Below are 24,613 nucleotides of genomic sequence, written 5' to 3' on the forward strand. Positions count from 1 at the left end.
CATGAAAATATTATCAGTGACTCTGGGTGTGGGATTACAGGCCATTTAAAGTTTCTTCTTTCTAGTCTAGCTTATTTGTATGTGCTTTAAGTGGTCCATAAAGAACTTTTAGAAATGGTCACTGACGTGTTTATGAAAACTATTAAGGTATCAAATGATGTGCCTCGGCCAGGCATCCTTACCAAGAACCAACTGCTTTGAGAAGGCGTTCCAATCACCCGAATTCATAACGAAACACCGCAGAAGAATTCACAACTCTCAGTGCAATGCTGCACCAATAGATGCTCAACATACACTTGGAAACTGGATGATTTTTGGTTTCTGGGGATTTTTCATCATAAATTTATAGAGCTAAAAGAAACCTCTGAAACAACACTGTTCAATGTCACAATATCCTAAGTCATCACTCTGATGCCCCAAGGGAATGAAGTGACTGCCAGTCACAGAGCTGGGAATACAGTACCAGAGAGTATTCCCACATTTCCTTCCCCTGTCCTAGGCTCCACCCACTCCATTCTGTTACATCGTCATCAGTGGGAAAGCACAGGGAAAGGATACACATTTGTGTTAAAGCCCATAATAACAGAATTACTAAAATAAAATTTTTTTAAATATTTTAAAATCATCCATTTAAAAAAATGTCATTACGCCTGTTGTTGTTATGAATGTTGTTACTGAAATCTGTTCTCTTCCAAGATCCACTATTTCAGGCTTCCACTGGGCACTCAGGAGCCCATCGGTTTCATAGGATAAGCAGCAGTGACACACTGCTAGGGTTCTTAGATCTGGCACAGATGGCAACAGCAAGCTGAAGGAATACCCTGCTAATATAAATTCTGAGAGTCTCCGTGGATTGATTCAGGTAAGAATGGAGAGAACCTCAAGCTTTGAGACTGACCACTGAACCTTCTGGACAACTCCCTGGCCTCGTTCTAAAATTCAGACAGTCAATGCATGCTTACAGGCATGAGTAGGCTGGCCATGGGCGGACTCCCCCCAGAGAGAACATAAAAGTATGACGTGTGTTTTGGTCTCCTCGGAACTCACCTCTTTGAGCTGGTCGAGAAGGTAAAAGGAATGTGGAATCAGAAAGTTTATCCAGTCCAGAATCCATTCTCTCTACCTCAGAGCAGTGGTCAGGAGCCCACTTGGGCAGAAGATTAGGGACAGTGAATCCTGGAACGCATTCTCCTTCATAGAACCAATCACTCTGCTCATCGTCCCCTAAAGGAAAGAGATTCTGTCATAAGCTGGAATTTTTAACGTGCTCTAAGAGAAGCCAAATGGGAAGATGATGTCTCAGTGCTATAGGTTTGATTATACTTTTTAAAACAAAGTCAAAGTACAAAAAAAAAAAAAAAATGTTTGCTACTTCTTGATCCATATTATGACAAAAACCAGGACATCAAACTGGTTCCACATAAATGTCACAGTGAAACACACTGGGAAGCTTTTGATAGTAAAAACTAAAAAAGTTACCGCTTACTAAGTCCTGTCCACCTACCAGAACCCATGTTAAAAAAATCTGTAAATTTGTTATCTCTTCTAAACATTACACTAACTTCAACTTATCAATTAGGCAACTAAAGCCCAGAAAAATCAAGATAGAGTTAGTAATGGTGAAGCCACGGTACAAATCCAAAGCCTGAATAACTCCAAACCCTTTAACATAAAAATGAACTGCCTCTCATGTACCATTCTAAGTGGCATAAATGAACTTGGAGGTTAAAAACCCACAAATTATTTCTCAATTTGAAACTGGCTACTTCTGCAGGATTTCTTGCTGTTATTTCCTGTAATAGGTGATTAAAGAATGTATATTCATACCTTGTTTCTTCCTTGATACCTCATTAATTGGACAGAAAATCATCTTGACAGTAGCAACTCAAGCTACTAGAAAAAAAATACTAACCACAAAGACAATATAACCCCCCAAGGCTTGTCGAGAAGTTACACCATTTGCCCAAGGCCATACTCAATTATTGACAAAGTCAAGACTAGAACCATACAGCCAGACTCTTGGTTCAAACTTCTTTCTACCGGCTACTCCTATGATAGCATCTCAATTTCCAAAAGAGCTTATTCTTGCCCAGTAAGAGTAAGATGGATAACTTTCTGTCTGCTACCCCTCACCCTTTTCAAAACAGCAAGGATGAAGGAAATTATTACTAGAACATTTAAAGAGTTCACACTGCATTCATTCTCTGATGGGTACTGGATCTCAGGGAAGCTACTCAGACCTGTTAATCGTAAGAAGTATCAGATTTATGGATCACTAAGGATAGCTCTTAAATCACTGCAGAGATCTTTAAAAGGGAAAAGAAGCCACTCAAGAAGCTGCTCCAAATATTCCTTTATAAAAACACAACATCAACAGCTGTTTTTCAAACAGTGTTTCTCAACCTTTAGTGTGCTTCCGAAGGATGGGGAAGGGCTACCGGAACACAGACTGCTAGGCTGCACTGGCCAAACTTCTGATTCTGGCCTAAACAGGACCAAGAACGCACATTTCTAACAAGTTCCCTGGTAATGCTAAACTGGTCTGGAGACCACATTTGGAGAACCATTACTCTAAAAGCATCTAACCTAACCAGGTATAAGAATGAAAAAAGACAGGCATCAGAATTAACAATGATTAGTTTCACTCCAAGTCAATACAGTGATTCCTTCCTATTCATAAGCATTTCTTGGCTCCTTTATTAATTAGTATATTTACCTAGATCATAATTTTCTAATAACAAATGGCAGACTATAAGGGAATTTTTTTGTTTGTTTGTTTTGGTTCTCAAGCATTCACTCCAGATTTTTAATAATACAAAAAGGGACTCACTGAACTGGAAGGACCCTTGTGACATCATTTAGACCAGTAGTCTTCAACCCTGGTTCACTAGGATTGCCTGATGCAGGAGCTCCTCAAAAGAGGGCTGCCAGAGAATAAGGGAGAGGCTGAGTGGGTCAGGCTCTGACCTGCTGCTCCTCTAGGAGCTTGCTTTAACCAGACTGAGTTTAGTTGTTTTATAATTCGAGGTTCTGTGTACAATTTTGTTCCAGGAAGAGAAAGGAGAATGTCCCCCTTATCTGTGTTCCCCAATAATTATTAAGAGCTTATTATTTGCCAGATAATGTGTTACGACTGTGGTAGGAAAAAAAAAAAAACTCCTGCCTCTGAAAAGCTTCCAAGGAAAAGGCATGCATCTGTTAACAATAAATACGGTTAGTGAAGAAAGCAGTAAGTTCAGGGAAAGAAAAAGAGGTAAGGGTTCTCTAGGAGATGATGTGTATACTGATTGTATCAGAATCCCTTTAGGGAACATGTACATTTAAATGGGGTATTTGAGACTTCAGTGATTATTTACAAACATGTAGACAGTATTAAGAGAAGCCAAAGGGATGTTGAAGCATCCCAGAGCCAGCAGAGCAGTGAGTCTTTACCATTCCTAGACCTGAAGAAGCAAGGGGAAAGAATGGTTACCAGAACATAGAGAACTGTGGTTATAGGAGAAGGGTCCAAACACGAGTGGTAGCTTTCAGCAGAAGAACACAAACAGGAGCAACCAGGAGAAGGGGAGTCAGGGACGGTTCTAATCCAATGCGGTACCCTGTGTTATTGTTTCCATCTCTTCACTGCCTCCCCGTAACAGAATGATACATTCACACCCTCTGCCCTTTGCCCTGGGATTCCACAGAGCCTACCCCTTGAGGAAGAGCACACTTTTTCATCCCACAGACATGGGGCTTAGTCATCCGACTGGCTTCGGGTAGAGTATTAGCAGATGTGATTCAAGCAAAAGCTTTAAATATTCATAAATGATCTGGCTTGGTCACTTGGCATTCACATCCTCTGCCCTGAGAAGTCCATATAACGCAGAGCCATTGCTCCTTTAGCCTAGGTCCCAGAATAAGAAAAAAATGAGTAGATACAAATCTAACTTGAAGCTTGGAAACAGGCTGAGCCCAGGCAAGAGCAGCTGAATCACAGCCAAGTCCCAGCCCCATAGCAAGAAATGAATGTACTGGATTGACCACAAAGTTTGTTCGGGTTTTCCCATAGCACCTTACAGCAAAACCTGAACGGACTGTTTGGCCAACCCAACAATAAACCACTGAAACCTAGGGGCTGCTAAACAGTATTATCATAATAAAAACCTGACTGATACAACCAATCTCATTCACCTCCCTGACACACACACACTTCCATTGTTGCCTCCTAAATAGCTAAACCCAACCAGAAGTTGAGAGCGAAAAAACCCACGGATGTAGTCCACAAATATGCCCCAGAGGAGCAAAATGAGGACAGTCTTGGAGGATGACCAGCCATTCAAGGAAAGGTAAAGATGAGATTTAACGCAGAGAGACCAACATAAGGAAAGACACAGAAGCAGGAAGAAACATACCTTTGTGCTGAGAACTCTAAGCATCTAAATATCACCAGAATGTGCGAAGTTGACACAGAGACAAAGGGAAAGGCTGGGGCTATAAAATATTCTATGACCTTCCATAATATACCAAGGATTTCTTGTCATTGGAAGGTTTTCCAAAGGCCCAAAACAATCTGTTGTAGTAACTCCACACTTTCTTATACCTCCGTATACACATCATAACCTTGAAAGATGCATTATGACACTATAGTAAAAGCAAAGAAAAAGAGCAAATACTAATGTTAGTAATTCTGAATGTATGCTCCAGTTCATTCATGAAAAGACAACCAAACTTTCCTGGTATGGGATAAGAGAATCAAAGCCCTAGCTACAGACTATGCAGGAGTCCATACGCACAGTTTCTAATGACACCTCGCTCCCTCAGAGCCAGAAAGGGACAGGAACGCAGGCATAATGGACTCCATTCAAGTGGGAAGCTCAACAACTCCACTTGTACCCACAACTCTGAGGCATGGGTGAAACACCTCCCCATGGTCTCGTTCCAAAATTAGGATTTGGAACCTAAGTCTCACAGTCCTGGGATCCCTTCAGTTACTCAAGAGCCAATCTGGATCACCCTAGACATACAGCCTTGTATGTGCTCTGGCCTTCAATCACTTAACCCTCGGAGAAAAATCACTGGATTTCAGAAGGGACTTTAGAGATTTACAAATCGCTCACTTAGATTAAGAAAACCACAGTCTATCCTTTATAAAGTTACATTCTCAAACCAGTCAATCCTAAAGGAAATCAACCCGGAATATTCATTGGAAGAATTAATGCTGAAGCTGGGCCACCTGATACGAACAGTCAATTCATTGGAAAAGACTCTGATGCTGGGCAAGATTGAAGGCAAAAAGGAGAAGGGAGTAGCAAAGGATGAGATGGTTAGATGTCATCACCGACTCAATGGACATGAATTTGAGCAAACTCCGGGAGACAGTGGAAAACAGGGAAGGCTGGCATGCTGCAGTCCATGGGGTCGCAAAGAGTCGGACGCGACTGAACTGAACTAGCAATAAAAGGGAACAAATTATTCATAAATGAAAATATCACAGACAAATTTTACATACTTTAGATGAGGAGAAGAAACCAAACACAAAGAAATGAATATTCTGTAATTCCATTTATGAAGTTCTCCAACTGGCAAAACTAAAGTGGAAAATAAAATCAGAACATTAATTACCAGGGCAGGGAATGACAAAGAAGGGACACAAAAGAAATCCCTGGATAGATAGCAATGTTCTATATTATGAGTTGGGAGGTTACAAGACTTCATTTGTTTGTCAAAATCATATAGCTAAGATATGCACATTTCAATTTATACAAATTATAACTCAAAAAAATGATAACAATAATAAATGGAATGTGGGGTAGAGTGTGGGTGGAAACAAATGAAATAATGGCAGAAAGTTGATAAGCGTTGAAACTGCCTGGCTCATGAGGTTCATTATTCTATTTTGACACCCCTGGATCAATGATTCTCAAATTTGAACTACCTGTATTAAAAAAAAAAAAAATCACCACAGGTACTTACGGAAAATGCAGACTCCAGGGGCTAACTCCAGACCAATCTGAGGAGCTCAGGAACTTGCAGTTTTAACAGTTCCCCACATGGTTTTTATGCCCTAAGGTTTGAGAACCACTTTCACAGACAACCATCACACTCACAGTAAGGCACTCCTAGAACCATCCGAACCCTCCCAGAAACACTGAACCAACGTCCCAAAGCTAGGATCATGATTACCTTGCCGGCCTTCATCGTTGGTAAAGAGCCCCGTGTCACTGCTGCTACACACACTGCTGGTTTCGCTGAAAAAGAGAGTAAAACACAAGAGAACACATCAGGTCCAGTCAACACGAAGCTGTCCATTCATCTGCTGGTTTTCAAGCTGAAAGATCCCAAGTTTCCCTCATTTCACTCTAACTCATTAGCCAGGAAGAAATATAAATTTCACAATTAAGTACAGGGATAAATTCATTTTCCTCAAACAAAAGAAATGGAAGAAGAGGAGAACTGTAAAACTTTTACTTATAAAGTACTTTCAAAAGATTCCAAGTCACTTTATTAGTTTACCAAGAAGAAGTTATTTATAGACGCTCATGGAAGTAAATTTCAACCTGCTTTGGTATATTAAACAACACAAATTTATCAACCAATTTTATTTTTAAATATTGTCAACTATCAGTTTCAAATGAAGCCATGCAACTTAAAAGATATCCAGCATGTTTCAAGTTTTCCCATTTACAAAGCAGCAAACAAAAATCCAGAAAAAAAAAATCAGTATGACAAAAATTATATCTTCTAAATTTAATGTCTCTTGATATCAAGTGGATACAACAAAATTCACTTTAAAAATAAGGTTAAAAATGAAAATGTTAAAACAAATTCCATTTGAATTCACCAAAATAAAAACTTGCGGCTCCACAGAACGCTGTCCAAGTCAGCTTCATGCTGAGCTACTTCCAACAACTGATTCTGCCTCTTCAGATGCTGCGTTTCTCCCACCTAATCATCAACTTCGATTTATCTGGCGCAAGAAAAATTTCTCTATTCTTTACAATACTAGCCATTTCCTTGATTGGATGTTTCCTTCCAAGCTAGTCAAGTTCATTCACGTGCTCTAGAAGACAGAAGCAGCATCCTCACCCTGCTGCATAAAGAACACGCTTGGCAAAATCCCAGTCTTCATTTCTGGATCCAAACTCTGAAAATATTTTGTATGTTGCAACATTTTCAAATGTCTTGCCAACATTAAACCCTAAAAATGCCAGTTAAATTTTGTAGCAGTGTTTCCTCACTTAAGCTTGTCTCTGGGTAACAGATCCAAGAAATCTGTTGCAGTGAGAGCCAATAAAACATACCTGATTTCTTTAAAGCTTCTTTCATTTTCCTCTGCACTTATAAATGGGAACATTCTCAGGTGTCATTATGAGAAATGTCTCACAAAACTTAAGCACCACTGGGTTCTGATGGATTTAGAATCTTCAAAGTGCTCTGCAGTTAAATCCAGAAGACAGCCTCATGGGGTACTGCATTCTTCCTACTTCTGAGTTTAAGGAACGGTGCCTGCTAACTTTATGGTGCTGTTTTTGTTTTTAGCAAGTTCCTGAGAGTATTAGTGGTATACTCTAACTCCACTGAGTCTTACTACACATTCTCTCATATCAACTACTTTATTACTATCATCTTACCTCAAAGGTAAACCATATTTAATTTATTTTTTAGCTCCTCTAGATGTTAAGGAAGGCTTAAAAAGCACATCAGATTATAAAACAAACATTCTACTCCACCACTGTGTTCTATGCATTCTTGGTTAGCGTATCACTGAGATGTAAGGGTCATCAAACAACGGCCTGTCAAATATTTTTGTATAGGTTGTGAGCTAAGAATGGTTTTTATAGTTTTAAATCACCAGGTAGAAGGGAAGATCAAAAGGAGACTATTTTGTGACACAGAGACATGACACAAAATTCAAATTTCAGTGTCCATAAATAAAGTTTTATTGGAACAAAATGTTCCAATACAGTTTTGCTCATTCCTTGACTTATAGATTCTGGCTTCTTTCACACTACAACTGCAGAGTTGAGGAGTTGCAATAGAGAACATATATTACCCACGAAGCCCCCAGATGCTTGTTAGCTGGCTTTTTACAGAGGAAATTTGCTGTTTCCTGCTCTATGGGTGTTACAAGTTCTACCCTGCAATGTCTATGGGCTCCTCTATTTGAATATTTCCAATTAAGAAATTAAAACTATGGCCTTATTACAAAGTCTATGGATTCTGCCCCCATTCATTTCCAGCCACCTGTAAGCACTACAAGATACTATGTTTCCTTCTTCCTTTTTTGCATGGATTCCATTATCTCCTCAGACTCTAAATAAAGGGAGTGATCTGCTGGATCCAGGAAGGTATGAGTAACCTAAAACCTTCCTGTCTCTGTATATTTTCTATTTCTGTCAACAGTGTTTAAAGAGACTCACTGCTCTTGAAAGAGCTTGAACTAAACTTGTCTGTAAGTTTTCTATATATAGGTAATTAGAGTAACGGCAATGATGTCATAGACATATCACCAAGATTTTAAGACTGTGTTCAAGGGAGATATGTATTTTCTTCATTGAGAAAATAATGTGTGCTTTACAGAACACTTATTACATAAAAGTATCATCATTCCACCAATATCTGGAAATGACTATTTCATCTGATAGCATCTGCTAATTCTATGTCTCCAGAAGAACTTGTATTGTGAAAATCTAACTACATGTAAAAAAAACTGTTTGCATAATTTACTGAGGACAAAAAGGGAACTTCATGGCATTATTTGCACATAAACACTATGCTACAGCATACAAAAATGTAGGGCTAGCTATGAAATAGAAGCAAATTTTTCCTTTTCCAATTTATAGGCCAAAGTCCTGTGGCCTTCATTCACTTCTGAATCAGAGATTACCATTAAAAAAACATCAGATTAGTAGGATTTTAATAATGATTCAGTCAACTGTAAAATGTTAATTCAGCTAATTAAACAGAATGTTTAATATTCTGTTAAAAAATAAGCACTTATCTTCCAATAAAAACAACTGTCTTTTAGTACCTTTATAGATCACAAGGTCAAAAAGTTCAAAGATGGTAGACTACTACACATTTTTCCTATTACAAAATTGTGAAAAGAATTTATACCTTTTTTTGCTATGGGCAATTTTACTAGGCAAGGAAAATAGCTCTGTTCCTCATTTTTATAAGAAAAAAAGAAAATGAGATACTACCTCTGGTATCCACTTCACTATAGTTCTCTGAAGCTTAGTCAGGAAGACAGAAACTCAGCCTTGATTAATCATCAGAAAAAGTAACAAGACAAAGCCGACAAAGATGGCAGGTAGTGAAAATCTTGTCTTTTCCTAAAATGACAGCAACTCCAAGAGGCACCATGCCTCCTGCCTTTGCCCGGGGAGCTGTTCTGTACTCCTTGTCTCATATGATTCTAATCTATAGAGAGTTTGCATATGAATATTTCAAAAATATTCTGAGACAGAAATGTATCAATCCTACAATACATTATTTAAAAATATTCTATTGTAAACTGGGGCAATAAAAATTCTCTAACGGGAAAAAGAGGAAGAAGGATTTTCCCCCACTATTTCCCCTAAACTGTCACTCATTCACTTAGTAAGCATTTAAGTTTGACTTTATACCAGGCCCTGCTATAACCGGCACTAAAACTAACAAGGAAGCAGGCCAACCACAATTTAAATGCATGTATTTTATTAAAAAAAAAAAAACAAAAAAACCTTAGCCTAGTCTATGGAAGAAGAGTGTGAAAACACAGAAAGAAGAGTGCTTTCCAATGAAGAAAATTCTCCAATGAGGGGTAAGTGCAAGCTGAGAATTTAACCTTATAATACTGAGGAAATCACCCCATATTAGAAGCCAGAAAGTATCTCGAAAATATTCATATGTGAGTAAAAATAGTATCAATACCTCATACTTCTCTGGTTTTCACTGAAAAAAAAATCCCACAATTCAGCAGCATAGACGCTATTTAAAATAAGCCCCCATCCCCAAAAATTAAAGCCTAGATTTTTGGACAACCAATTAACTGTACTAGTATTACCTACTTTTTATAATATTGTTAGAAAAACAACTGAACCATATCCAACTGAAATAACATAAATGTAAAGAAAGTCAACCTAACCAGCAGTTCCAAAGGCTTTCCTCTCTCAACATTTTATTATGAAGACGTACAAGCAAACAAAAAACCTGAAAGAAGTTACCACTCACACTCTATCACGTAGGTATTGCAATTAACATTTTGGTTTTTTTGTCTTGTCACACGTCTGTCCTCCTAACCTTACCCAATCATCTTGGTAATTCAAGGCACTCTGGGTAAACCAGATGACTGGGCATGGCATCCATTTTCAGAGGGGTAGATTATTATAGGAATCAAGCCTAATAAAATACTATTGATCTTTCTCATCCACTTAAATAGTTAATTCCAGGGTAGAGTTAGCTAAACATTGCAAATTTTGGTACAAATTTTTAAATGCTTTCATCTGAACTGCTCTTCTTTCCAAGTTCTGAAAATGAATTGCCTGTCCTTTTCAGGAACAATTTTTAGAAGTATGGTTTAAAGATGAGGAAAAACTCTCCATTTTTAAATCACAATATTTTTATTCTATAGAAGAAATCAATGTTTTGGTCTTACTGAGTTTTCTAATTTGAAAGTCGTGCTTGTTGGTAAAAGCAGAGTCAATGAAGTAAAAAACTCCATCTCAGTACCAAAAACATCGAGAGCAGTGGTTCTCAACTGGAGGTAATTTTGTCCCCTTTCTCCTATCTTCCTGCCCCACCCCAGCCCTTGGGGTCACTTGGCAATATCTGGGAAAAGCTTTTCTGCCAGGCCTTGGAGGCAGGTAGAGGGAGCTGGCATTCTATTGGCATTCAGCAAGCAGAGGCCCGGGGTGCCGCTAGCTTCCTACAGTGCACGAGACAGCCCTTACAACAGAGGATCGTCTGGGCCAAAACTGTCGGCAGCATCGAAGCTGAGCACCCTCATCCAGAGTGATGAGTAAAGTGGAGGGATGGAGGGAAACCACTTCCGAGGAGGGGCAGAGGTCAACAGCCTACAGAAGAAACAACGTCATTCTGCTGCCAGGACTAGGTCAGGGCCTCAAACAGCCTGAGGTCTAGCAGATCCCACCATGAGCAGGTAGCTGGACCTTCAGGCTAACTGGTCTGATGAACTGAAACTCCTCACGAGTTGTACAGGTCACCCTTCCCGGCTTAGCCCAGACAGAAAGAATAGCCTACAGCCACGGAAGAGAGAGATCCAGGCTGGGAAAGAAGGAAATACCTCACTCACCTCAATGTCCCCAGTGCCTAACACAGCACTTGGCACACACCTGGCACACACCTGGCATTCAGTAAATGCTGCGCAAATGAACTTAACTCATTAAAATCCGCTCCGTTGCCTCCCCTTGTATGGCTTTTGTGTCAGGTCACTGCACCTCTCTAATCCTATTTCCACGCACGTTAAAATGTGGATGGACTGTTCTAAGGATGTGATACGAGGATGTATCACATACGTTATCATGTATGGAGTCTAGGATGTATCTGTGGAGTCTAGAGCTATTATACAAAGGCAAAGGATGAAAGACTCAAAGGCTTCTAGGGTGATAATTTTTGTATGTTTCCCAATAATATTATTTTAGAGGCTAATAGTAGCAGTAATTTCCTCACTGGTATTCTTATTAAAATAGTCATCTAAATTCAATGGGACTCTCAATTATACCTCAATCTAAAAATTCTGTAGGACTCAAATCTATTTTCACTTTGAATGTAATATGTGACCTATGAAACCTAGCATTTTTCCCACACTGGGTTTTACTCGAGATGGAGACACTGCTCTCAGCAGATGTCTTGGGACAAGTGTCCCAAGAAGGGGTTTGGCACTTAAATTATTAGGGAAACTATTAATACAGAAAGCTACTATTCCGTATGACTCAGGGGACTCAGACCAGGGCTCTGTAACAACCTAGAGGGGTGCGCTGGGAGGGACGTGGTAGGGAGGTTCAAGAGGGAGGGGACATAGACACCTATGGCTGATTCAGGTTGATGTTTGGCAGAAACCAATACAATACTGTAAAGTGATTATCCTTCAACTAAAAATTTAAAAAATTTAATTATAAAAAAAGGCTATTATTACTTATTGATACCAATAACATCATTTACTGCGTCCTACTACAGACCCAGCAAAGCACTGCTTTATATTCATTATTTTGTTTCTTTTACCCTGAAAGTCTATGAGATAACTCTGTCATCCTCATATTACAGATGAAGGAATGTGGCTTAGAAAGATTGAGCAACTTGTCCCACACTGCACAACAAGCATTAGAACCAGGGTAGTATATCTCCACAGCCCAGCCACTCGCTGAATGGCCACTAAAACACAGGTGATGTAGAGTCATCTCATTTACTGAAAGTCAATTCAGGTTTATTCAGAACATAATTTAGAATTTCAGCACTTCTCATTTTCATTCACCTGAAAATGCAAACAGACTGACTGAACTAGGGAAAGAGTTTACTCTTTGCTTTTTGCTACTTAGAACATTCAGATACAGCTGAAATTCTAGCTGTATTTTGATGACTACAGCTTAAAGCTAAAAATGCATTATACGTGCTGAATAGCATGAAAATGAATTACAAACTCACTTCAGAAAAGATCTCTTCCTTCGTGCTACATCTTAAAATTTAAAACAGAAACAACCATTTTCAGTATACTAAAAATATAACAATGTATTCTCAGGAATCTTCATCTTGCTTGCCTTTATAGTTCCTGAATCTCCTTTCTTTGAAATCAAAGTAAAAACATTCTCTTAGTAAGTTCTGGGGAAATATTACTCTGAGAATATTATTTCTGAATTTAGCTTCACGCTAAGTAACGAAAAATTTTCAGAAGACCAGTAGCCTGTGGTAACCAGACTCCTGCATGACTCCCGATGATGCCAGCCTTCTGGTATTTCACACCCTGGTTGGCCTGTGTAACCAACAGCGCAGGCAGATGTAACGGCATGTCATCTCTGAGATTTGGGTACTTAAGGGACAGGCTGCTCTCCCCCTCTCCTGCTCTCTCTCTCCTCCTTCTCTGTCAGACCATCTGCTCTATGGGAGGCCAACGACCATTTCTCAAGGATGCTAACAGCCCTGTTGCCACGAAAAGGAATTGAGACTCTCAATCCAGCAGGCTATTAGGGAATGAGATCTACCAACAGCCCTGTGAGTGAGCATGGAAGTGGATTCCTCAGCCCCAGCTGACCCTTGAGACGACGAGAGCCCTTACCGACAAAGAGACTGCAGAAGAGACTCTGAACCAGAATCACAGAGCTAAGCAGCTCCTAGATTCCAGAACTCGAAGCTGATGTTTTATAAAGGTACTAAGTTTTAGGGCAACTTTTTCTGTAGCAATAAATACAGCAACTTTATGAATTCTCCTTGCTTTCTAGCCCTATGAGACGCTTCTAGCTTCGAGAAGTCAAATCTCTCTGAATTCCCACAACTAAGAGCTTGTTCTCTGACCTGTGCTGTTTAGTCACTCAGTTGTAACCCCATGGACTGTAGCCCTCCAGGTTCCTCTGTCCATGGGGATTCTCCAGGCAAGAACACTGCAGAGGATTGACATGCCCTCCTCCACGGGATCTTCCCAACCCAGGGATCAAACCCAGGTCTCCTGCATTGCAGGTGGATTCTTTACCATCTGACCCACCAGGGAAGCCTCTGACCTGACAGCTTACTAATTCTATCATATTCCTGACAACAGAAAACTGTAAATTTAGACCTGAATAGGAGTACTTTATGCCTGTCACCACTACAGTAAGGAGGTACAGAATGAGAGCTATCAGTTATACTCAAAAGTTGTATCAGTAACTTTACCACCTCGGTTCCTCACCCATTTAAGATTATTAACCAAGTAGCTTAAGTGTAAGATGTATCTTTTACAACTAACTTTAAAAGAAATAAGCATGATGGAATTAATGGCTTACAGTATCATGCTAAAAAATGAGCTTCATTTTAATTTTTATTAAATAATAATAAATACATTTAAATTTTTTTTTAATTGTCTTAGAACTTACAAAAACAGGTCATTCCTAGACCTATCACCTGAAACACCTTCCCTGGATTTCTTTTCCTTTTTCCTAAACTGAAGTGGTGTATTTGTAATCATATGTAATCAGAGTTCTGATTATGGAAGCACTCAGTACTGAGGGACAGGTTTTTCAGAAAAGTATCTCCCACCAACTACAAAATTATTCCCACAGTAAGTTATGACAATGTATAATGAAGGAGGTTATTTTTTCAGTTTCTTCAGATGGCACCAAGAAAGAAGGCAGCAGCCTCTTCAGTTCCACAGGTCAATTAACGTGGCCACTGCAATCTCGCATACTTCGTGAAGATCATGATTTCTCTCAGGAGTTTGCTACTGAGCTATGGCAGCACAGGTCAGCACAGACTAAACAGCACAGGTCAGAGAACCTAGAGAAGTCCACTCCCTCCTTTAAAGGCTTAGTTAACAGATTCATCGTCAGCAAGATGAGATGCCTTTTCAGGGTAAGTTTTTAAAGAGCATGTATTTTGAGACTTGAATACCTGAGAATGTCTTTCTGGTGTCTTCCCACTATCTTAGCTATACATAAAATTCAGGGTAGGGAGGGGAGAGGAGGGAGCAACCTTTCCCCCTCAAAATTCTACAGGCAAGTCTATTAGCCCCTGGCATATCGTACTCTAGGGATGGACACCAACCTTATTTTCATCCCTTCCACTCCCACCACCGATGCAGAATGCAAAAATGTTGCTAGGATGTGACTAGGTAGAGGTCTCTTTTCATTAGCTTTCCCTTTTAATCTATACGCTTAATTGTTCAACCCAGGAACATGTCCTCTCTTCAGTTAGATTTTTAAAATCATTCTTCTATCCCAATGGTTTGGTTTCTTCCTTGGGAGTACTCACCTACCTACAGACTGGGCCTCCATTCCTGTGCTCCAGATCTATCACCTTCTCTCTCATTTTTATCTCCTCTGTGCATTTTGGGAGGGCTTCCAAAGTTTTCCACATCATCAACTCAATTTTCTGCAGAATGAATTGTCCTTCATTTTAACATTACATTTCAAATCTCCCTACACTCTTTCCTCCCACATTTCTGGGTTGTCAAACAGCTATCTTTCTGTCCTTATGACTTACTGCTCCTGTTTCAAAGCGATTATACTGTCTTGCATCCTTATGAAGATTTTCTAAAATGTTCTTCCGGTTTTCACTGGCTGTCATTTTCAAAGATGTGTTCTTCCTCTGAACACTCAGGAGGGTGTGCCCTTCCCCTTATTCTGCAGAACTTGCTCAAAAGCCTCTTGCTGAGAATTGGTTTACCTACAGTTTGGTATCTGCCAATAGAAGGGGCAGCTAAATTACTCCTGGTCCCATTAGCTACTCCCTTGGATACAGGTCACACTCTTTTCACACCTACAACAAGCCAGGAAGACAGGCAGAGCCCCTGGCCTAACTCACCCAGAGATGTTTACCTCATACAGCCATGTGGGAGACGGAGAGGAGATCTTCTGATCTCCACTGCCTGATTCTGACCCCATTCCAGGAGTCTGCAATAAAGGAAGGTATATAAAATACTACAGTCTCCAGAATGGACTACTACTGCTGCTGCTGCTGCTGCTAAGTCGCCTCAGTCATGTCCGACTCTGTGCGACCCCACAGACGGCAGCCCACCAGGCTCCCCGATCCCTGGGATTCTCCAGGCAAGAACACTGCAGTGGGCTGCCATTTCCTTCTCCAATGCATGAAAGTGAAAAGTGAAAGTGAAGTTGCTCAGTCGTATCTGACTCTTAGCGACCCCATGGACTGCAGCCCACCAGGCTCTTCCGTCCATGGGATTTTCCAGGCAAGAGCACTGGAGTGGGGTGCCACTGCCTTCTCCTAGGAGTGCTTTTTCCTTCTCTGTCTATGCCAACAGTATACTACTCTTAAGTTAAGTCGCTCAGTCGTGTCCGACTCTTTGTGACCCCATGGGCTGTAGCCCACCAGGCTCCTCTGTCCATGGGATTCTCCAGGCAAGAATACTGGAGTGGGTTGCCATTTCCTTCTCTAGGGGATCTTCCCAACCCAGGGATCGAACCCAGGTCTCCTGTATGAGAGGCAGACGCTTTAACTACTCTTGGAGACTCTTATTTCCCAGGACTCAAAATGCTATTACTGCCTCCTACTCCCAAACATATATACACACAGAAAACACTATGATTCCCTATCTGAGTACATTCTGGGAGTTACAACCTCCAGACAGAAAATCAAGGACACTGACTGGGAAGTTAAGGGTGCAACAACACCATGGCTAAAACTACAGCTGGCCAACTTCCTGACTGAGCCGGAGCCTGCCTCTCTGCACCACGGGCAGACTCTAGGGAGAGAATGCAGGGCCTCACTACTGACAGTCAGGGCGGGCTCAGCACAGTGGCGGCCTTCCTATTGCTCTCTCCAGAGCAGGTCTACCAGCCTTGGAGTTTGACAAAATCTTGGCAATAAGTCAGCTTTCAGTCCTGGTCTCTGGCAATGTGACTTTGCAATGTTTCACAGCTTCCTAAATATTTTAGGGGGCGGCTGAGGTTACTTACCAGATGCTTTTTAAGGTGTGAAGTCATAATGATGTGAAGGGGACTGTGACAAAACAATTACAGAACCTCAGTGTTACAAGGGACCTTACAGATCATTCAGTTCAGCCTCTCCAACTCTACAATTCAGTAAGTGGTCCTCAAGCCCAGGCTTCAAGTGATCTACCTGCTAAAACAACTCAATGTTTATGGAGATTTAATTTTCAGAATGCTGTATTTCATACTGAGGCAACACTTCACACTCTGCACTTCCTATCTATGGATTCTAGTTTCCTCCTCTAGAGTCACAGAATAATCATAACATTTAAGAGACAGATTTTCAAATACAATAATGTAACATTAAATCCACCTCCTAAGTTGTTTTTTTCCAGTTATTCCTTAGCATATAATAGCAGAGCTTTGAATAAATCTATATAAGCACACTGTGCCAGCTATGCAATACTCTCAAATGTGACGGTACAACCGCAACAATGGTAAATATCTTCTTGGTCAGCATCCTTATTTACAGAATAGAAAACAGAACATCCTCAACCTACCACATATAGTTTTTTCCATAGCTCCAGTAAACCCCTGATTAATGACCTCCACTTGCAAAGGAGGCTACTTACCTTAACCATGAAATAATGAATGCTATTGATCCAACAAGCTACTGCTATAGAGTGTTATTGATCACCCAGTCTTTGGTTAAAATGGTCCTCATTTAGCAATTTCACTGTTGCAAACACCTGGAGCAAAGCATGCTCATAATTAAAAAGAGTTTGGGAGAGTTAAAGTGAGAGGTGATGGACAGAGATCTCAGCTTTCCACCATTTATTCTTGCTTCTGAGCTATTATTTGTGTCAGAAGGTATATTGATTTTCTATAAAAATAAGAAAACAAGAGGCACCAAGGGGCTGCAGAAGGTCAGCTTGGGCTAGAGAAGGAGGGGGAAGGTTTAGCACTCTATCTCTGTCATTTGGCTTCCAGGAGAAGAGAATATTTTCTTTCCTGTGAGATTGGCTTCTAATACATCACTTTAGGAAGACTCCAGACTGTGACTTCAGGCCACCACCAAACCAATTCACTTACGAAAGAAAAGAAGCTAAATTATATTCAAAGGGAACAAATGAATGATGTTAGTGAAGAATAAAGCAAAATTGGGCTATGACTCACCTAATTAATAGTCACTGTACAGACAATTTGAATAAAGATCAGCAGAAAGTAATTTTACAAAAGAGTTGATCCATTCTAGAATGGAACACACATGGATAGAAAAAATTAAAATAATAATTGAGCTTTTTACATCATAACCACTTTCAGTCCCTCAGAACTCTTGAGGGATTGGTTAGTACAGAACTGAAGAACAGAAACAGAAAAGCAAAAAGAATTATAGGTTAAATTTAAAAGTACTCTGTTTGTAAGCAGAATAAATTTTAAGGAAAGTAGAAATAAACTTCTCTGATCGAGACATAGATTTTCAAACCTAAAACACCTAATGTATGCTTTTTAAAAGAACTATTTACTAAGCAAAGTAAAGCTTAATGATCAACTTCATCCTAATAATTTTACAAACTAGATCATATATTCTGCCAACCCTCAAAAACACTGATATAAAGTTCTACACTTTGATCTGTATGCAAACTGGCACATCCAAGTAGATTTATGAAAGAGTAATAAACAAGAGGATTCTTAAAAGGATTTCTTTTAACGCAGAAAAAGATTGAAAATTTTTGACAGAATCAACTCACCAAGACAGTATAAGATCTAAATCATGAACTGCTGCCTACTTAAAACATATGCTAACGCCAGGCCTGTTTACAGGATGTATTTAATAATCTAAGGCAAAGATTTTGGTTCCAAGTTACTATTGACAGGCAGAACATAACGTGCAGTCAGAGTATAACTAAGAATCACCATGAGACTTTCCTGGTGGTCCAGTAGTTAAGACTCTGCACTTTCATTGCAAGGGACGCAGGATCCTGTTCAAAGAACTAAGATCCCACATGTCACACAGCATGGCCCAAAAAAAAAAAAAAAAAAAAATCACCCTCCTTCCTCATAGAGTATATTTAGGGGGAAAAAATACAAAGCACGTCTGCTTGTAACTAAGATGAATCAGCATCAGTCGAGGTGAGTTGAAGACTCCTAAATACACTCTGAAGAATTTTTCTCATTCTATCTCTGCTGCTTCTCCACCCAATATTCCTTTAGCTACAAGGATTTTGGTGTCCACCAAAAAACTCCTGTTCTTTGAAAGAACTCTGAAGTTATGGGCCAGGAAGATAGCCCCAATGTGGGAACAGGTAACAGAGAAGAATTTCCTAAGAATTGCTGCCTACTTCAATTTACCCAAACTCTCAGATAACTAGATATGTATTATCACAATCTGACTATAATGTGTGACAGATGTATTGGGGATAAGAAGGACCTAGAAAGACTCAAGTGCCTCACTGCAAAGTTACAGGCTCTGTGTCTGCAACCATACTTGGGCTGTGATCTTAGAGAAGACAGAGTTAACAGTCACTCACACACACAATTAAGTCACAGTTTAACAAGAAATTCTGGGGAAGAAATACATACACCCGAAAATATCATCCCCAAAAGCAGTTGTTGTTGTTTAATTGTCATTCTTAATAGTAAGATGATTATTATTTGGTATGTAAGCTTGATATTGAAACAAACTTGAACATCTCAATTGAGGGTTTCACCATTATGAAAGGATACAAGTTAACTAAGCATTTCTTGTCTGATTAAATACAGCATGATGAGAAGGAAAAAAAGGGTTTATAATCCAAAATCATACATTTAAATTGGGTAAAAAGGCCCTAGAATATACAGCAGAGGAAAATCAGGAAAGCCAAATTATAAGGCTACCAAGTCTGACTCTCTGCAACCCTATGGACTATAGCCCACCAGCTTCCTCTGTCCATGGGATTTTCTAGGCAAGAGTACTGGAGCGGGTTGCCATTCCCTTCTTCAGGGGATCCTCCTGACCCAGGGATCAAACCCGTGTCTCTTGCATCGCCTGCAGTGGCAGGGGTGTTCTTTAACACTGAGCCACCCGGGGAAGCCCCACCTAGTTGTAGAGCCTGGCAAACATAAAGTTAGTAAGAAAAATTTTAAAGCTAGATTAAAAACCACCCATGAAAGGTACAGGCATACAGACCTGAACAGCTTTTCCTATTCCTGACAAAGTCTCACCTTGAAGTTCCTAAGATTTACACCTTTGTTTTTCAGACAAATGTCAGAAGAAGCGAAACCCTAAGAAAGATCATTTGTTCTATTAGTTGTAAAAGTTAAGCTGAGACAGAAAAGTGCCATGGGAAAAGCAAGCTCAAAGAGCAAACACAGTGGTTACCAATGAGCTATGGAATTAGGTTTGATTCCCAGTTTTGCTACTAAATGACCTTGGGCAAATTATCTCCACACTCATAAGCTCTATCTCCTCGTCTATAAAATACAAACAGTGGCCCCTACCAGACTGGGGAGTTGTGAACATTAAAAAGGAATATATGTTCTGCACAATAGTACAGGGCCTGGCACACAGTTAGTGCTTAATAAATGCTAACTAACACTGTTAAGGGCTTCCCTCATAGCTCAGTCGGTAAAGAATCTGCCTGCAATGCAGAAGACCTAGGTTTGATTCCTGGGTCGGGAAGATCCTCTGGAGAAGAAAATGGTAACCTATTCCAGTATTCTCACCTGGAGAATCCCATGGACAGAGCAGCCTGGCAGACTACAGTCCCTGGGACCACAAGGGTAGGACAAACTTGGCGACTAAACCACAATAGTAACAGTAATACACTGGTCCTCAGTTAGGAGTACTCAGCCCTACGAGGGAGCACCCATGAAGGCCTTTGTTTTGATACTATGAAGGGTGGTGGGAACTACATAGGATGCCAAACGTGGGACATCCCTCTTCACAAAGAGCTGCCTCACCCAAAACACCAACAGCATCAGCATGGAGAAACAGACATCACCCATTAATATTCATAACAATATTAAAGCATCAAGCTGGGGAGTATCGACGTTTCTAGGACTATCTATCTATTTGAGATGCAAAAAATTTTAAAGTCACCCAAAACTACACTGACATTTTTAGCATGCACCCATCAGAGACAAATTTTGCTGGCTCAATGGCTTTTGGTGTAAGACTAATGGGATTCAGTACTGTTATTTTCAAAGTCTACCATGTGTTCTGACAACTTGAACGTCAGCCATTAAAATAAACTCAATACAGTTAGACTGTAAGTAGTAGAGAACACAAATAGAGCCCAGAAATATTACTATCTAAAACCATGATTCTTAATGGGTAAAGGCAGCTTACCAAGAACATTTACAAATTCCATATGCCTGGCACCAGCATTTTCTCTCCCATGCGCGCAGGCACATGCACGCACGCACGCGCACACACACACACACACACACACACACACACACACACAAGTCTCTGCTGAGGCCCTGGTTCTAAAGAATAGTTATGTATGTATGAACTGCATGGCATAAAGAATAGCAAAATGTTTTTAAAATAAAACTCTTGGTTATGCTTTTGAGGTATACGTTTTAAATGACTTTCAGAAACAAATGTGTTGCTATAAAATATGGCCTTCTTGATATAGGGTAACAGGATCATTAAGCCAGAGATAAACACAACCTGACTGGTTAAAAGAAAGCTACAAAGTCAGTATATCAGAGGCTGGTTTGAAAGAAAGTTGAAATCATCAAGACTGTGGATTTGTGCTCTGGGTAAAATTAACCAGGAAAATCTTTTGACTTAGTAAGGGAGATCTCACCATTCTGACATGTTCTCATCAGAGCCCTGTTTTTGTTCATCTGCTTCACACTCCATCCTTTCTTTCCTCCCCGTTTTACTTAGGAAAGTCCTGTTTTCTGCTGATTCACACAACCCGTGACCTGACGAGGTCCAGGGAGTATTCTCCTTCCAGCGGGACAGACGCTGCTTCTTGGCCGACTTGAACCTGCAGCCTCTCTCATAGCTCCAATCTGACACCTTGAGCTTCTGCTGAAGGCTGGCGGCCACTTCTGACGTCACTCGCTTCACCTTACGCCGGCGCCGGAGCGGTCGACAGGGTGCATTTTCAGTAAAGGAGTCAGATTCATGCCAAGAATGCTGCTTACTCTTAACAATGGCGTTGAGAGCTGGGTGCCGTTTGACTACCATCGTGTCATCAGAGTCACTGAAATTGGTGACCGGGGCCATTTCTCGACAGTCCTTGAGAGCCTCATCCAGACTGGACTCAGAGGCCTCACTGTAGCAGCAGGTATGCTCCGCCAGGTGAGTGAAGTCTGAACGGCGCTTCCGGCCTCTCCGTTTGCGAAGCTGCCGCCTCTGCTGCCGCGGGCTCAGGGCCATCTCCTCCCAGAGCTCACCAAGCTTATTCTGCTCAGATGTCTGCTCCAAGGCTGAGGCTAAGTCATGAACCAGCTCATCCATGAGGCCACATCTACCTAAAGGAGATTCAGAAGAAAAGAAAACAAGAGAAAGACTGAATGGGATCTGTTGCTTTAGGATAATTTTTTAAATAGATCATGGCACTGCAGAGTCCACTCCATCTATAGAAAATTCACCTGCGTTCACCTGGCTACAGTTAAGATTCTATGCCTATAGCCATCATGTTCTTAAGCACAAAAACTCAAAATACTCACCAAATGACAAGTGGGTTATTAATAAAAAAAAATAAGCAAACTCAGGGGAATAAATCACTCCTTTTTCCCAATTAAACTTGCTCAACAAAATTACCTGATGATGAGATCTAAAAGGTTTGGAGAACGTCTCTTTAGACAGGAGTAGAAAAACACTCAACTTCAAAAACATAGATGAAAAGACTGTTCTACAGTCTTGGGTCACTAATAAGTGTTCTGGCAGGAACAGAAAAACAACTTAGTGACACGCTTTACAGAGGGCTGCTTGCAGCTCTGGTGATACAAGAATTTGTAGTGACCCAGGTTTGTACTGTGCACAGAAAAAAAAAGACGGTTTGCACCCACTCTGGTTCCAGCTACCACCCAGAGGCTATGAAGTAAAGAGCTTTAAAGAGTATGTCATAAACTTGTAAATAATTAGAAACTTTTACGTTCTTCTCACTCTCCTTCAGAAAATAAAGTGAGCATCCAAATTCTGTGCTTCAGTGCCAGACAATCACACAGAAACAGGATATAGCTGAGGCTAAAATGACAATACGTGGAGTGTCTAAGATTTCTAGGTAACAGCTTTCCAAAATTTCCTATTTTTCAACTCATCATTGTCAAACCATCATACTTCAGGGATCACTTCAGAGGCAAACCTTCCGGAGGCAGAGAGCAGGAAGAACAATTTTCAAAATGCCTTTTTAAAAAGGGAAATGTGTAATATACTTCGTACACCTAATTAAATACATGTTAAACTAGCACTTTTCCCCTAGCTCTTAAGTTCAACCTATTTCAAGACCATAATTAGAGCTTAAAACTCTATGGTGCCACTCTCAGACCATATTTCCATTCATCCAGTTTATATTTTGCAAAGGACTTTCTAAAAACCTATTTTCATGCTATCTCCAGGCCAACCAACTTAAAGTCAGGTGGAGCAATGGTGACACCTTGTTCCGAAACTACCAACCAAACAAAACTTCTCAAAGTGTCAAAATCCACACTCAAGCAATAAGCTATTTAAAATGCCATGACTGGGGTTTAGGGAGACAACTGTCCCTAAACACCAAATAGGTGAATCTAAGTCTATTTTCCTCATAGAGAACTACTGCTTTAAAAACTAGGCCAAAACTGTAAAAACTTGAACACGTAAACAACTAGAAGCTGAATGCCTTGCCTGTGCAGTCGAATGCAAGCCTTTCAAAGACTGCAAAAATTGGAACAGCAGGTGACAGAAGAACCTTGGAACTCCTACCCTCCCTGGATGCACCGTCCGAGAGGATCCGGGGCCAGGCAAGCAAAGGCTGTCCGAGTTGCGCAAAGGATGGAACCAGAAACCAGCATAAGTAAAAAGAAAGATGCAGGCAGGCGCAGGGTCGTGTAGGTGGAGACCGGTTTGGGAGGGGAGACGTTGGAGGAAGACATGAGGGAACTTCTCACTTGGGGAGACCTAGGCGCAGGGAGTCAGCTCTTCCAGGGCAGAAACTGCCAAGATGCAAGCCCTGGTGATCTAAACTCCCTCCTTGCCAGGGGTCGCAACATGACCATAACTGTTCGGGGAAAAAAAGTGTGTTTCGAAGGGCTCTCCCCACCACGATCCGGGGCCCGCCCCCGAGGACGAGGGCGACCACAGCTCGGGACACCAAGCCCTTACGCTGTCGCCAGCCCCCAAAGAGCCAGAAAGTAGGGAAGAGAGAAGGCGACTGTCACCTGGCAGATGGCCCGAAACCCTCATCCCCCGGATTCGGGGGGATATGGGCCCTGAAAACCAAGGCCCGCCACCCTCACCCGCTCCCGCCAGCCTCTGCCGGCCCCTTGACGCCCCCCGGTCGGTCCCTCGCGGCCCAGAGCCCGGATCCCCGCTGGCGCCGACCCCCAGGACCCCGACCCGCTCATTCCCAATCCCTCTCACCCGCTGCCGCAGCCACCTCCAAAGGCCGCCGCTTGCGGGGCCGAGTCTCCCGGCCCGAGCGTTCCTCTCTGACCTCATTTCCGGTCTGGGCCGGAGGGGTGGGGCGGCGGCGAGATGGGAGGAACTTGGCGGCACGGGAGGCCCCGCCCCAGCATGGCGCTTCCGGCCAGCACCCCCGCCCACTTCCGTCCCGTGGGACGCTGGGGGCCACGAGAACCCGAAAGGAAGGCTAGGGGGCCGGGAGCGGTTGTGTTTCGGAGGCAGACGAAGGACCGGGGCAGACAGGACCGTGGCGCTGAGGTGCCCATCTTGGGGAAGAGCCTACCCCGTGCAGGCCTCGTCTGTTTTGGAAACGGCCGGAAATTGGCCCCTAGAGAGGGGCGTGGGCCTTGTCCTTGCTTGATGACCGGCTTTATACAAGCTTATACAACTGACTTTATACAACTAACTATGGGAGTTGTATGGCCTTTGGCAGGATAGCGTGGTAGTTAGACTA

General features: G+C 41.4%; 1 protein-coding gene across 11 annotated transcripts in view; it reads right to left on the reverse strand.

Moving 5' to 3' along the window:
• Nucleotides 1-24,201, reverse strand: part of GPATCH2L (G-patch domain containing 2 like) — a 60,313-nt gene extending 36,112 nt beyond the window's left edge. For 6 of the 11 annotated variants that reach the window (XM_040226015.1, XM_040226018.1, XM_040226019.1 and 3 more), the window contains exons 1-4: nucleotides 24,118-24,188; nucleotides 21,353-22,028; nucleotides 6,166-6,230; nucleotides 1,048-1,224 (exon numbers count right to left, since the gene is read on the reverse strand). In XM_040226015.1, coding sequence (XP_040081949.1) covers nucleotides 1,048-1,224; nucleotides 6,166-6,230; nucleotides 21,353-22,014 — 904 coding nt within the window. In that variant the 5' untranslated portion in view covers nucleotides 22,015-22,028; nucleotides 24,118-24,188. Of the gene's footprint in view, nucleotides 1-1,047; nucleotides 1,891-6,165; nucleotides 6,231-21,352; nucleotides 22,029-24,117 lie in introns of all 11 variants that reach the window. The other 5 variants (XR_005718611.1, XR_005718609.1, XR_005718610.1 and 2 more) reach the window with 4 other exon arrangements.
• Nucleotides 24,202-24,613: the final 412 nt, after the last annotated feature.

The sequence above is a fragment of the Oryx dammah genome, unplaced genomic scaffold, assembly GCF_014754425.2.
Source record: "Oryx dammah isolate SB20612 unplaced genomic scaffold, SCBI_Odam_1.1 HiC_scaffold_26, whole genome shotgun sequence".
Taxonomy (NCBI): Eukaryota; Metazoa; Chordata; class Mammalia; order Artiodactyla; family Bovidae; genus Oryx; species Oryx dammah.